Source organism: Anopheles funestus, chromosome 2RL (assembly GCF_943734845.2).
Source record: "Anopheles funestus chromosome 2RL, idAnoFuneDA-416_04, whole genome shotgun sequence".
NCBI lineage: Eukaryota > Metazoa > Arthropoda > Insecta > Diptera > Culicidae > Anopheles > Anopheles funestus.
In genome coordinates this window covers 2,427,195-2,441,756 of record NC_064598.1, presented here as the reverse complement: position 1 = coordinate 2,441,756, position 14,562 = coordinate 2,427,195, and the positions used below count along the sequence as shown (strand labels likewise).

The following is a 14,562-nucleotide window of genomic DNA, read 5'->3' as shown; positions in this document are numbered from 1 at the left end:
AAAGAAAACAAAACTGCCTGAGATTAAGTCATTATGGACTTTGGGGTGAATCTTGGAGAAGGGCCATTCCTTTTTCTTTTTTTCGTAATATAATAGGGTTTATCTTTTTTTTATCAAATGGTTGATTTCGAATAAGAAAAGAGCTGTTCAAGAAGCTGGAAAGTGATAAAAGTCATGTCGTTTCTGCCCGCTAGCTACAAATGGAATTGTAAACTCTGAGTATCCCTTCGATTTGAATCGGACCAGCTCACAACTCTCCCGGGAATTAAAGAGATACGTGCGAGTATATGTGGAGGGTTTACAGACCGTCAGACGAAGAGGAAGATTTTATGCATCAACACGCAATGATCTTCGTTCGCTGTGTAAACAGCACACACATGTGGTTAACTAGGGAGGCTCTAAATGATTCTGATATGTGATGAATGCTTGTGGTAAGAAATCGTACAACTGTGTGTATGTATACACACATGCAATTACTCTTACCCTCGGTTCAAATCTCTTGAACGAAGGTTTTTCGGTAGAAGAGCAAAACACCCCAAAAGATTAAATTGCTTTCCAACATCCTGCAGAAGAAGCCCGAAGGTACTAAACGGGAATGTTAAGGTAAAAAGAAAGTACCACATCGATGCTGAAAAATGCAGAAAAATAAACAAACAATATATTCATTTCACTTGTTCTACATATGCACAACACATCCCTTCTGGTTCTGTTCATCGAAAAGGAAAGTCTATCGTCAGCGAACGTCGTGCTTCCCACACGCCGTAGTGCATCGCGAAGGGTGAATGAATAAACAAATGCAAAAATTCCGACCGAATCGAACCCAAAACCGAAAGCGAATTTTTCCTATCGGTGTCCTATCTGTCACTTGAAATCTGCAAGAATCCACCCGGAAATGCCTTTTTCTGGGGTTTGTTCCGTAGGCAGGGGTTTACGGTTGTTGTTTCGAAGCGTTCGGTTGAATACCGTTCTTTCGTCTTCGATTGTTTGGGAGACTATAAAAGGATTAGGGAATATACTGGAACACTGGAAGGAGGGTTGAGAACAACGCATAGCCACATTGTCCACAATAGGCACGACGGTAGGCAGCAAAGAAAACATCGTCGAAAGGATGCGTCTGCTACGGTTGAAGTATTCGACAGTTCTTCGTTTTTTTTACTGTTGAGGTTGAATGGGCAATTGAGCAGCATCACATATCTTACATATCTTTCACCCATTTATCCTCCCCGTGATGTCCACCACGGCTGGAGGTATCCACAAGACAGTTTGTTGAATGGAACGGCGTTGAACGGTGCACGGAAACGTATGTGCCGGAACTGAAAGGATATTGGAAAATCGCTTTTTTATTGCGGCTGAGAGATTGTCGGAATCTGTCCGAATTTCCTGGGAGGGAAACCAAGTTTTTTTCCGTTCTCCTTCTGTGGATGTTTTTGTTGTCGACCTTCATTTGCAATGATATACACATACACATTGCGGGTTAAGAGATTTGTAGCGTGATACGTGGAATATGGAATGGATAGACTGTGGTTTTTTGTGGCGTATCTTCCCTCCGGCCGGAAGCGATTTGGGAGGGAAAAGATAACTCTACCGATAAAGTGGAAAAGGGTCCAAAATTGAGTTACAGCGATCGAATTGTGGCCACTTGGCAGACGAAACCGTTTTTGGCAGAACCCTCCGGACAGAGGGCATCTATCCAAGGGGGACGGGTGAGTTTTTATGTAGTTTTAATGTATTGATATCCATCATCAAATTTGTGCGTTTGTGTATGATGACTTTGATTTATTGAACAGGGATAAATTGATGCTGTTTTTTTGTACGCTCGAGCGATTCGTGTGTAGCGAAACAGTTTAGATTGATATCAAACACTATTTGCATACATGTTGGAAGGTGATAGTTTTTTTTTCTTCATTTTATGCGTTTTGTTTTTTGGCAGAAAGTTTTGAGCAACGAATGCGATAGCTTCATTTTGCAGTATTTATCGACGAAAGGTTTTTTGGGCGAGGGTAACCCATATTCACACCCGGCAATGAACGGTTTATAGACGCTATCCATTTCCGTGTTTGACGTAATCCGATAAGCTGTTTCTTTCGTACGCCGTTCTCATCATAAATCAAGTGCAGAGTGTATAGTAGATAGTGCGAAAATCGCATACGCATATCCTATAAATACGTGAAATAGGCTCGCGCGAGCAATCCTCTCCACGTGTCTTGATGATGCTGTTCCGCACAGTGGTCGGAGGTATCGGTATCGTATTGCAACAATCCATACATCATACTGGAGAGGCTGGGCGAACCAGGGCATCTGCCAGGCACGGGACACAATCGAGTGCTAATGTGTGAAGAAGCGTCGAAGGAGTTTGGTAAAATGAAATTTGACAGCTTGCCGGTAGTGAAAGAAGTGGTTCTTCCTTGGAGCTACTTTCCGGTGACAGGTGAGCCAGGTGTGGGGGGAGGTTCCATTCGAGGTGGCCACACACACACTGTCAAGGGCGTGAAAGCAAACACGTAATGAAGTGTCATGGGCGGCGCTCAGTTTGCTCGGGGCAAACGTCTTCCACACGCTGCCGGTGGTGAATTATGGTTGCCACTTGGAGGATGAAATATCTATTATTTATTGCAATCACTGACATCTTCGCATGAACTTGTCTCGTTTGTTTGGCGGGCTCCGAAATTCGCACCACCACCGGCATCGGTACACACGCAATCGAGTCACGTTTCCGTGGAGAGACGTTTCTTTTGCATTGCACACGAGGAAAGTATTACCGCGACGTGAAAGCCACGGTTTCAAATCCGGATGCTCCTCGGTACAACCGCCGCGCACACACAAATCCAATCATTATAAAGTGCTGCCAATATATCATCGACCCTCTAAATCGTCAAGATCGTGTTGAGCGGTTGCTCAAAACGACGCTCGTTGCGTCCTGAGATGAATTTATGTAAAACCAATCCAAATAAATGAACCTGTTAGGGGTAAAGTCATTTTTTCCCTCACCCGGAAGGAGTTGTACGGTCCAAGGAGTTGTATTTGCGGGAGTCGGTTTGAAAGCATCCTTTCACCAGACGACCCACCCAGGAAGATGATTTATTGGCAGTGATTTATCGGCTTCTTTGACGCACTGTGCGGAGATTGTCTTGAGGTTTTTGTTCGACTAAACAGGAAATCCTTTTTTCGAAACCGAAATCGTTAAAATCCGGCGCCACATTGCCACCGGAATACGACGGACCATTATCGCCGACTGTGCAGGCGTACGATATTATTGAGCGCCGATTTGAATACGCAATTCGAGTGAATTGAGCCCCGTTTTATAGTTGTTGTGGCCAATTGTATATGATGTGGAGATGTTTTCATGCATCACTTTTTACAACACGTAATGTTTCATGTAACGCTGTCCATTCCGCTTGGACATGCATGCATGTCGTGTGTAATTAGAGTTGTTGTCCGATATTGATCGTTGATACAACAGATCACGGTACATGGATCATTTGGGAAAGTACAGTATTAAAAAGATAGTATTGTCTAGTTCCAGTATCAGTACTGCTGACGGAAGCTACTATGAACAAGACTCTGGCAATCGGGTGTATGTGGGCCATTCTATGGTGCCTCTTTGCTCTGGTGGATGGAGTTGTAAGTATTGGCAAATTAGAACCCATAAGAAAGTTACTTAAAATTGTCTCAACATGCTTGTTTGTGTAATTTTCAAAAACAGCTGTACGAAGTTGTGCTAAACAGCTTTGAAGCCGTTCCACAGGAGTTAGACGACATGTTGGATTATGGGACCATCCGTTTGACTCGTCAGGGAAAGAATCAGCTCGGAGTGTCCGGTTCCTTCAGGGTGCTTCAAAACGCTGGTTCAGAAACGCAGGTGAGCATTTAAATCTTCTAGAAGATGCATAGAAACAACATACAGTCTCTTCCAACATATTGTTTAGGTACGCTGGATAATATATAAAATAGACTTATTTGGAAACAAGCGCATGTTCATCAATGGCGCTGGTTCATTGTGTGACATCATTGCAAAAGATGAAGTGGTCTACCCTCATCTGCTGGAGTCGTCTAACTTGCCGCCGCAAGATTCTTGTCCCTTCCCCAAGGGTAACTACACGATCCACAACTACGTACTGGATGAACAGAGGTTTCCACCAGCAGTGCCTGCGAGTGATTGGATTATAGAAACAATAATGACCCGCGATGATAAAGTTGGGGCTGGTTTTAGAATTAATTTTACCACCAAATGATATGTTTTAAGGTTTCGCGAATGGCGAGCAATTTATAAAGCATTCATTAGACATCACGTCAAAACAAGGTTTTTTCTCAAACTTTTGGTAAAATTCGCGTTTGCTAGAGTTAAAAAAGTTGTCTCATCAAATGTTTAATCGATAAGCAAACATCAGCAAGGATTCTAATACAATTTCTGAAATACATAAGCTACACTATGTGTTTGTATATTAATATTAAGCATATTGGCATGAAACAAACGCCAAGACTATTGAGTTGTTAGTAGAAAGACGAGAAGTAAGTATGAAATAATCTTGCACTCTTAGATGATACTCTAACGGTAGGCATTAGATATCTGTCACAATCCTCAGTTCCATATCTTCATCTCTTATTTATGGGTTTGTGTCAATATCCATCCATCAGGCAACTTCCACGCCGGCACACGTAACACGTACATTATCGGAACCATTCCAAGCTCTTCCATCGCTCGCAGAAAATAGTCTCGTGTGGGTTAAAAAAATGAACATACACGAAATACGTGCGATTATCGTATAAAGCAACGAATTATCGGCCAGCAGTGTAGTCCGTCAGTTCCGGAAAGGCAACCCAAATATCAACCTTCGTTCGGTGGGGCAGGTTTTATTTGTTTTTAACTGCACTTCGTGCACGCTGACGGTGACGGCGAACGTTGCGCACGGGAGAAAACCGGGCAATTTCGGCACGGCCGCAGGCAAGCAATCGGACGGCACACTGGAAAGGGCACGGAAGTTTTTGGGTCCATATCAATAAAAGTGAGGAATTCTCACATGGGCAATTGTCACCGGGTTCTAAGCGGACTTGCGTTTATTCCGGAGTCACCGTTACCCTACCGAACTGTCCGTCAGAAGGCCGGCCGAAGCCATCAAACATTGGTAGCTCTTTCGGGACGTCATAAACGGGCGCGACTGAGGTAACAGTGGTGGGGCGAAAATAATCTGACTTGGCCTGGTCGTGGCTTACGGGTTGCACAGATCCTTCGAGCAAAAGATGTTCCCGCTGACGGATGACTTTCGCCTTTCGGTCGCTGGCGTCACGGGGCAGTGCAGTTCGGTTTGATGACGACAGCGATGACGGATCAGCTTGCCTGTTTTGCAGGGTTCCAGTCCAGTTTATGGGTTTTTAACAACTCGTTAGTTTTCACTTAAGACATTTTACGTTCTTTGAACGACGTTTTCTCGTGACGCGGCACCGTGGACTGTGCGCGGATGGCCTGTTCGCATGAGCTGCACCATCGTCGTCGTGCCACGGTCGGCCATCGAGAGGCATTATTCCACCTACAGCCGTTGCTAGTCCGGGCGATTACGGCCCGCTTGGAATCCCTCGGACGTAATAAGCAAACCTAATCCCAGCTGATTTTCTTTTCACCGATTCGATGAACCGGCTGCGCTGGTATTGCCCGGAGAAAGTTCGGTCCAAAAATGGAAAGGACTCCAGAAGATGATGACGGCTGCAGGCTTTGTGGCTTGCAATATTTTATAATTTGATTATAAATTAATTTTTGACCCCAGCAAAACATCGCAACGGGCACGCGGTTTGTCGCGGCTGTCACGGGAGTGTGCAGGTAGATGAACCCTTTTTCCCGCTGCATTGGCTACCGATGGTTTCCGGAATTCCGGCAGTCGGTAGGTTCATCCCGGCCAGGGATCCTTACCTTTGATCTGACGGAAGCCAACGCTTTCCGCAAGTGAAAGCGCTGGGAAGAGGGAAACCTGGGCCGACGAAATCCCGAGCGACCGAGCGTTAAATTTAAGTCATTTGACTTTACGGCGCTCGCTACTTGTGCGGCCCTCGTACAAAGGGTGGGGGAGTTCGCTACTGTCACTTTGATTGGTCCATAAAAAACGGAACCGGAGAAAAAAGCCATAATGCAAGGGAGAGGACGATGGAAGGTAATTTAGGTTTGCGCGGGATGTGTGTTTTTTTTTGTTAGCCGTCGCCCGTGGGTCTTTGGTTCACTTTCGTTTTGACCTCTCGCGAGATTCCTTTCGCGGGCACTGTCAACTTGGACAGACCGTCCCAAGACATGGTATCTTGGACGAGCACACAAAAAAGGCACAGGATGGGTCATTCATGTGAAAGAAAGGGAAAAAAACACCGTTCACCAAAGAAACCATATTTGAGGTGAAAAAGGAACATGCAAAGCCTTCTGCTCGAAGGAGCTGTAGAAAAAGAATAAAAAAAAAAAACTACCGCGACCAATGCTTTTCATGCCAAGTCCCTAAACCTCTGGACAAGCGTAAATTGTGGGAGTAATGACGACGGTCCCTCGGGGACCGGCGCCGCTTCTGTTCGGTATGATTTATAGATATTATCTGTAATTTGAAGATATTTGATAATTTTTTATGTAAATTCATAATTAAAAAATTTATTAATGTCCGTTCACGAACGCCCATGTTCATCTGTCCGATGGGCGATGGATGTTGGCAGCGCGGTCGCAGCTCAGTGCGGAAAGATGGGAAATCATGAAATTTCCTCCCTTTTCGTTTTGGGAAAAGGAATTAATGTTTTCAACCACGTTGCTGTAAAGTTCGTTTCTTTTTTATTTCAGAGACAGGTTTTAGCAGACAGTTTTGTTGGAGCATGGTTTTTTTTTCGAAGTCTTATGCGTCGAAAACAATACAAATTATAGTTATTATATTTGGGTTTCTTTTTCAATCAATTACAACAATTTTTTTCGCATACAAGATTTTTAATAGGAGTCTGAAATGTGAATGATTAAATAGAAAAGAAAGCTTGGGCTTTTTGGAGTCGTTAGCGATTCTTCAAAATATCTTGAACAACGTGTACGCCTGTGTGTAGGCAATGCGCATAACAAGACACGTTACAAAGCGAGTTCGCTTGATTGCCAGTACAAGTTGTGCCGATTTCGAATCATTTCGTGGAAAATTTGAATGGAAATGGGATACATTTCCACAACAGTAGGTACACAACATCACTAATCACCTACCATCAGCAAGTTTGTCCATAATGGAAACGATTCCAACACCGTAATTGTAGTGAAACTGACAGCTAAATTTAGCATCAGCTGGCTGCAGTAACTGCGGCCGATGGTAGTCGCAAGAATGTTTTCTTTTGTTTTGTTCACTTTCTTGTTTGGTAGTTGTTAAGCAGAACGCGAAGAAAAGTTTTGTGGCGTCCGCTTTCCACCCGTGCGTTGTACTAATGTCAGAAATCGAACTGTCATAAATAATGTTACAAATAGCTGATCCGCCCCCCACGAATGCCGAATGCCTGTTCGTGCCACAGGGAAGGGGCTTATGTTGGCATGTGATGAAAACAGGAATTTGGAAGGATAATTAAATTAAATCGAAACAAGACATTTGGTGCGGTTCGGTTTCGCAGTCCGCCGTGTAATGACTCAGAGGCGCAAAGGTTGATAAAAAATTGCACCGTATTGCAGGTAGAAAATAGGCAGAACGGAAATTGCTTCCGAAAATATTCAAACCAGACCAGAGGTTGGGAAATCAGGGTGCAGGGAGAAAGTCTTCCTTCCGGTGTAGTTTTGTGGCACATGCAAAGACGCGAAAGGATTCGTTGAAATGCGGCAGTCTGGTAATTGGAAATGTGTTTCAGGTGGAAAAGTTGAGCTGTTATAGCTTTCGTTGCTCAATCATTTGTTTTTGGTTTCTTTTACAAGAAACCATGAACATTGGTACTGCTTGGTGTAGCCTATCGTCAAATTATGAGAAACAAGAATCCAATATGTAAAATTATACACTTCTTCTTCGTGAAAAGGAATAGGACAGGGACCACACAAGATAAACGAGAAAGAGGATTACATGATCTGACAGTGTCAATCCTTTTTGAGCTGATCATACCCTAACTGCAAGTTTGCTATCAATCTGGCATAAAACGTTTAGGGGTTTATTATTTTCCGGAAAGCCTTAAACGATTAGAATCGTCAACGGTTTTTTTTAAATATCCCCAAAAAATATCATTTAATGTCAGTAGATTTCATTTACTCGCCCCAAAGCCTTTGCGTACACGCCGGTGACAGATTTCGGCGACTTTGGATGATTCTTTTTCTTGTGTTTCAATCACATCAAAAGCATAATCGGGGAAAATTCTTTTCAATTTGCTTTACGTGTTTCGCCGGTTGGTATTGCTATGGATCGCGACATACCCCTAGCATCAGTTGCGTTCCTTCAAACGCGCTGTGTTTCGCGGTAACTCAATCTTTTATCTCAATCATTGGCGGAGTGTGGCCGCACCTGCTAGAACTGGAGCTAGGAAAAGTAGGCTGCGTTTGATGGTAGTTGACATGATGCTCTCAACATGCCAGTGATGCGTGCGTGTTTAGCGCAGATATCAGAGTGAGAAAGCAACGAACACACAAGTGTAAAAGTGAATGGTTTACGTGAGTTACGTGAGTTAAATATAAAAAAATCAATAGCGTTGGCAGAGTTTTCTTTTGATCACAGTTTTGTTTTCTCTCAGATGTTCACTTACACGAAGAATCATTGCCGATTTATCTGCTGGAAAGTATAATTAAATGACTTTAAGCTGTCGGTATTGTTGCCCCAGAAAAAGGTGAACATCCTTCACAAGCACGTGTGTTTGAAATGTTTGAACGTAGGTTGTCCACTAATGCCCACAATTGCTTTCAAGCTGTAACAATCGTTGGTCGGCATTGAACGAATTCTCTCCCACCCAGAATTTGACTTCTTTGTTTGTTTGCGGTTCAGTGTAGTAGAATTTGCGGTAGTGTTTACCAGGCCCTAGACATGACTCTGGACTCTTCGAAAGCGTCCTCACGCCTGTTGTGTGATCGAGAAAACATCTTGTAAGTTCGGTGGGTTTATGGTTTTTATTGTCAAAGTTTTCTTGCTGGTGATTTCCCCATCCAAATCTTGTTGTGGGGGGATGGTGTCACGAGTCCTCGTCTATAAGATGCTGTACGGATGCTTCCGTTTGAAAAGGGTCTTATGGTTTTGATCGGCTACAGAACATCCCGGCAATATAGTGATATTTTCAGCTATGAATTAAAGATAGATGCAGGAGTAGTTTTTTAGTCGTCGATTTTCAAATTCAAACATCGAATACAATGTTCTTGTGAATTGTTACGACGAATAGCTCAAGAGACAACAGAGCAACAGAAGAAAATGAAATTTGAACTTCGCAAAACAATCCATTTCCACACGGTCCACTGTTTTATAATTTGTTAATTGAAGTACGCTTGTGCTAAAAACTATTTGAAATCAACGGCAAAGATCCTTTGTCTTTTCACACAGCAACAAAAACTGTGGCTGGAAAGATGTAAATTTCTCTTCCCAAACAAAAGAGTTTACGGATACGGAGAGATCGATAATTGTGTAAAAACAAATAGAAAATGAAGTTAGCATAAGAACAAAAAAAATCCTGTACACTTTCACTTTTTGTGACACTTCGAGGAAAGACGATTCTGTATCAGTGAGATCTTGTACCATGATTTATGCTTTCCGGTGGTCGCTTAAGCAACCGCAAAACGAAAAAGATTTTCCTCCAATTTCACTCACACTCTGTGGTAGATGGGTGAAAAAGAGCATGCAAAGACGAGATGGTGCCGCCCGCAAGGGGGGGAGGTATTAAGTCTAAAAAAACACATCTAATGATAACCGAGATATCATTACCCACGGTGCTGGCCATAGACGAAGGCGTAAAAGGGCATAAATTAATTAATGAAATTAACAATAAATCATAAAAATTTAATTTAAAAAATCCACAAATTTTCCATTTTTCTTCCTTTATCGGACTTCTGGCTTATTTGAAGTTTGTTTTTCCACGTCCCCGGGTAACACACTCCCAACTGCCCGTGCCACCCGTTCGGACTCGGTGTTCGGTTTTTGCGTTTTGTATACTTAAAATTTTTGCACCGTGACGAAGGTTCAGCCGCGCTCAAGGATGGGTGGGTGCGGATAAGGGACCGTGGCCCACACTCGAAAAGGGAGTGAAGTGAAAACAGTAACCCTTTTACTTGATCCCAACCGCCCATCCAACCGAGACGGGGCGAAATTTTTCTAGTTTGCTAGTTGCATGGTGGGATTCCTTTGACTCATTTGAAGTTGTTGGGTGCGGGAGGCCATTTTTTTCTCTACTCCCTGTTACTTAAACCATCGCTCCTCCCGTGGCAGAAACCAATTCCGATGGTAGGCGCTGATGGCGCAACAACACCCCTGGCCATCGGTAACGGTTATCCTGCCCAAACCCCTCCCCGACCAGGGACTCGAAGGAGTTGAGGAAGAAATATCAAATATTTACTTTTAATTCGGATCATTCTTTTTTGCCACTCACGACACGCGAACGATTTTTTTGTTGTTATTTTCGGACCAGGCGTTCCCTTAGAACTCGTCAGATTTTCTTGATTTTCCGTTGCGTTTCGTTGCAATGCGGTAAAGGGCGCGTTTGTTTTTTTGCTTCTACTTTTTGGCGTCAAAAGAAACGGGAGACACCGCGGCAGAAAAATAGGAAAAGTCGAAGAAACAGCGCACACACCAAAAAAATGAAAGGAGTGTATGCAGAATTATACAGGAAGCAATTTTCCGCCGGTGGCATTGAGCAAAACGATTCAAGAACAGTCTGTGACGAGGTTGAGATTGTTTTTTTTTTCTTTAGTTGTTTCTTTGGTTCGCTGTCCAACCCTTTCGGTTCGGTCAAACACACGGCCAGGGAGCCATGGTAGTAAATCTTTCAATAATTTAGCCCATTTTTTTGTTTCTGCTTTCCGGTGTTTTCTAAGGTTGTTGCTCGCTTCGGTTATTTCTGTCACTTTCTGCCAAACTTTTCTGCTAACCGACCGGCATGGCCCGGGACCGTCATCTGGTTAGCTGGGTAGGGACGTCAACCGCGCTTGGCCAGTTGTTTGGCGAGTGGATAAGAAATGAGGCAGCACGGGCAAAAAAAGGGGTTGATATCTCGGGGGTATCTGGATTCGAGGTGATTTTTTTCTTCTCTCCATCTAGCCACAGCTTTTGCATTCTTTCATCCCTTTTGAGGGTAACACGGGCGGACGGCGAAAAAAGACTTCTTGTATTTGGAAAGTTCTTTAATTTCAATTTTAAGCTAGAGTGAAAAGATGAAAAATTCATCGCCATTTGTCGGGTCCGCCATTTGGAATGGCAAATGGCGAATCAATCATTGGATAATCTCTTTGATGCCACCGGTTGCCATTTCGAGCTGGGTGCGTGCCGCTATCCTGCGCCTCATCAGGATCCGTTGTATGAATGGCGAGAAGAGATTGGGATTCATCTCGTCCGGTTTGTTGGGGCCAACGATAAACGACACGATAACGGCGATGACGATCGTGATCAGCGCACCCATCGTCGTGTACCAGAGGTAGGATATGTGATACAGTGCAAACTCAGGTTCACTGTGATACGAAGGGATTATTAGTTGAATTTCATATAAAACGTAGGAGACGTTAGCACTTACGCCGGAGTCGATTCGATCGGTGGCACGGTGGTATTAATCGCCAACATGCTCATTGGTTCTGTTGCTATAAAATGATAGCTACAACCCCGAGTGTCTACGGGTTTTAGTTCGAATGTTAGTTCTCCAGTTGCGATGGCTAGTTGGGCTTTGAGACAAATCCAAATCATCACTGCCAGCCCAACAGATCCACCCACTATAGCTCCCTGTACACGGCAAGGGATTGGAGTAATATAAGAATCTAGATTGCTTGAGTAAATACTTATATACGTACTGTTCCATTAGCCCACGGAATTAGAACTCCTAGTGTAAATATGCCTAACAAAGGACCATTGCTTACACTGCCAAGGCTCATAGACAGTTGAAGAACGGAACCGAGTTTTTCTACCACCAGCACTAAGGCAACACACATTGTACCAAAAACAGCCACCACTGCTCGCATGATAATGCTGAAGTAATTGAAGTAAGGATGTGAGAGCGAGCATGTGAAGAGAACCGTGAGCTTAACGTTACAACTTACGATGTTTGTTTCTCAGAAAGTGGACGATTCGAGAAAGGCTTAAAGAAATCTTCCAACACCACAGCGGACATTGAGTTTAACCCCGTGGATAGTGAGCTTAAGGCAGCGGAGAATACTCCCGCGACGAACAGTCCCGGAAGTCCCGGGAAGTCTCCCAACGTGTCCATCACCAGTAGTGGCAACAGCTGATCTTTTGCATTGGCAAGTTTGGTAGTGAGAGGATCACAGTCATAGTACTTGGCGTAAATTAGCAGTCCACTGTAGCAACACAACGCCAGCAGTACCAACGTTCCGAAGATAAATGTCCAAAGAGCCTTTTTGGCTGCGGCCATCGTCGGAAGGGAAAGATATCGTTGTATCATGTTTTGACTGACGGCGTTCGTTTTAAGCCAGTACACAACACCACCAATCACACAGGAGTAGATGTTGTGGCGTGTGGTCATATCAAAGCGAAGATCTGGTCCCTCTATACGGCCGCTTGCTTTTGCGCGATCCATCACCACCGACAGACCGCCAACGTCCAGTGTTCCTTTGACAATAATCAGAACCATTGCGCCGAACATGAGCACCGTCTGAACGACATCGGTCCATACGACGGCTTTCAGTCCACCGACGCAGGTGTAAAAGATGCAGATGACGCACACGATCGGTGTGATGAGATGCACATTGATGCCCGTCACCTGGTTGAATGCGAGCGCTGGAACGTAGATCACTATTGGCAGCCACGCCATCTACCGGGAAAGACCAAACAAAACATATCATGCGGTGCTGTCAAAAGACGACATGCAATCTCAGTGGCACGATCAACGCGTTGTTTAGCGATACGATCCGTTTAAGCGATCATTCCGGTGCACGGTACGTTGTTGACGTTTGGTGGTGAAAGAACTCTGACGCCTGACGTCCACCTCTCGGGTTCAATTGGGGTAAATTAAAAGATTGCCCTCTTCCGACCACAACACTCTTGCAGCTCTACTATTGTTGTTTTGGTTGTGGTTTGATTCCGCTTTACGACTGACCTTGTGGATAAGCGCGTATCTACATGGGAGAGCAACAGCTGTGTGAATCCCGTACTTACCGTGGCCAAGGTAAAAAGAATTGAACCAAAGAGACGCATTCGCCGATCGAAGCGAGTTTGAAGATACTTCAAATAGAAAGAATTTCCGGTCATTTGCGTTGTAGTTTGGGATTGGTTTTGTGCGCTCGACACTTACTTGGTAGGTAGACGTTAGCTTAAGGTTGTGAAATACGGGCAGATAGAAATACATCATGATGAAACCCATGGTAATCACTCCACCAACAATGTACATGTACTGCACGCCGTAAAGATAAATCTCGGTCGGTGTGCCGAGCAGTGATATGCCGGAGATGAAACTAGGATACAAGAATATTACATTGTAGCCTACGATCTGGTCCGATTGTCACCTTTCGACATACCTCGCTATCAAGGATAATGACACCGGAATCACTTTCATCTGTCGATTGCCCACTAAGTAGTCGGCCTCAGCTTCACCTTTTTTGGCTTTCTTCTTGAGAAACCCAAAATAAACTCCAATCATGGCACAGCTCATTAGCATCAACACAAACACCACATAATCGTACAGGCCAAACTTCTGGAGGGAAACCTTAACGTCGTCGACGTTAAGTCCGGCCATCTTGTAGGATGTTTCGGTTGCGCTTTATGCGGTACAACGCTAGTCTATTCACTCAACTTTCAATTACTGTTTACTACCCGCGGTCAAGTGTTCTATACTACTTCTACGCTGCGATGATCGCTCATGGTGTGCATCGCCTCTCACGTACCGCTAGGATCAGTGGAGATGGAGCAAACTATTTGCAACACAAGTTCCACTCCAAGATGCACACGATGGAGCTGATCAAAGACGATGTGGACGTTACGATCTTAGCTGCGCGACTAACCGGTACAGATCAACGATAATCCCAAAAGAGTGCTTGAGCGATGTTGTCCGCGCCAAGAAACGGCCAAATTATGGCTCGTTAAGGGCTGTTTGTGGAATTTCAGCTCGAGAACGCGGAGGGAGATATTGATCGTGAGTCAGTTCGAGCAGCCGTGTGCAATTTTAAACCAATTCGCTTCCATTCCGCTCACCGGCTACGGTGGGTCGATTATTCAATTTCGACGATTAGAGTCGTTTAGCAAAAAGATCGCATAGAACACGGTGGCTGACCGATCATGTGGGGTTGCATGTGCATTACTACTGCCTCCGCGGATCGTAATGATTAATCGACCTTATTGGCATGGTGAAGCATGGTTACGAAACTTGGCCGGTTAATGTTGCGAAATTTTCTCCTTCGCAATTAGTGCTACAAGTATCTTTCCAGGAGGCGTGGTTGAAAAATGGTTCCCCGTGCCATAGAACAGGACAGCT

General features: G+C 44.3%; 2 protein-coding genes across 2 annotated transcripts; one reads left to right on the top strand and one right to left on the bottom strand.

Annotated features, from left to right (window-relative positions):
* Window positions 1-1,244: 1,244 nt before the first annotated feature.
* LOC125775206 (uncharacterized) lies at window positions 1,245-4,417 on the top strand. Its single transcript, XM_049445758.1, has 3 exons — window positions 1,245-3,621; window positions 3,704-3,859; window positions 3,927-4,417. Exons 1-3 carry the CDS (start codon window positions 3,550-3,552, stop codon window positions 4,230-4,232), a joined length of 534 nt encoding a protein of 177 aa, XP_049301715.1. The 5' UTR covers window positions 1,245-3,549; the 3' UTR covers window positions 4,233-4,417.
* Window positions 4,418-11,251: 6,834 nt separating this feature from the next.
* On the bottom strand, window positions 11,252-14,113 carry LOC125766663 (sodium-coupled monocarboxylate transporter 1). Its single transcript, XM_049432890.1, has 7 exons — window positions 13,610-14,113; window positions 13,387-13,546; window positions 13,251-13,316; window positions 12,176-12,906; window positions 11,930-12,104; window positions 11,659-11,861; window positions 11,252-11,596 (listed from the first exon to the last, which is right to left on the bottom strand). Exons 1-7 carry the CDS (start codon window positions 13,825-13,827, stop codon window positions 11,362-11,364), a joined length of 1,788 nt encoding a protein of 595 aa, XP_049288847.1. The 5' UTR covers window positions 13,828-14,113; the 3' UTR covers window positions 11,252-11,361.
* Between the last annotated feature and the right edge of the window lie 449 nt (window positions 14,114-14,562).

Excerpts from the sequence above, each read along its gene's own strand:
- LOC125775206 (XM_049445758.1), top strand. The coding sequence starts at position 3,550 with ATGAACAAGACTCTGGCAATCGGGTGTATGTGGGCCATTCTATGGTGC. Across the intron at positions 3,622-3,703 it reads TTGCTCTGGTGGATGGAGTT|CTGTACGAAGTTGTGCTAAA; the intron begins GTAAGTATTGGC and ends TTTCAAAAACAG. Across the intron at positions 3,860-3,926 it reads ACGCTGGTTCAGAAACGCAG|GTACGCTGGATAATATATAA; the intron begins GTGAGCATTTAA and ends CATATTGTTTAG.
- LOC125766663 (XM_049432890.1), bottom strand. The coding sequence starts at position 13,827 with ATGGCCGGACTTAACGTCGACGACGTTAAGGTTTCCCTCCAGAAGTTT. Across the intron at positions 12,907-13,250 it reads TTCTTTTTACCTTGGCCACG|ATGGCGTGGCTGCCAATAGT; the intron begins GTAAGTACGGGA and ends CTTTCCCGGTAG. Across the intron at positions 12,105-12,175 it reads CTTTCTGAGAAACAAACATC|CATTATCATGCGAGCAGTGG; the intron begins GTAAGTTGTAAC and ends CAATTACTTCAG.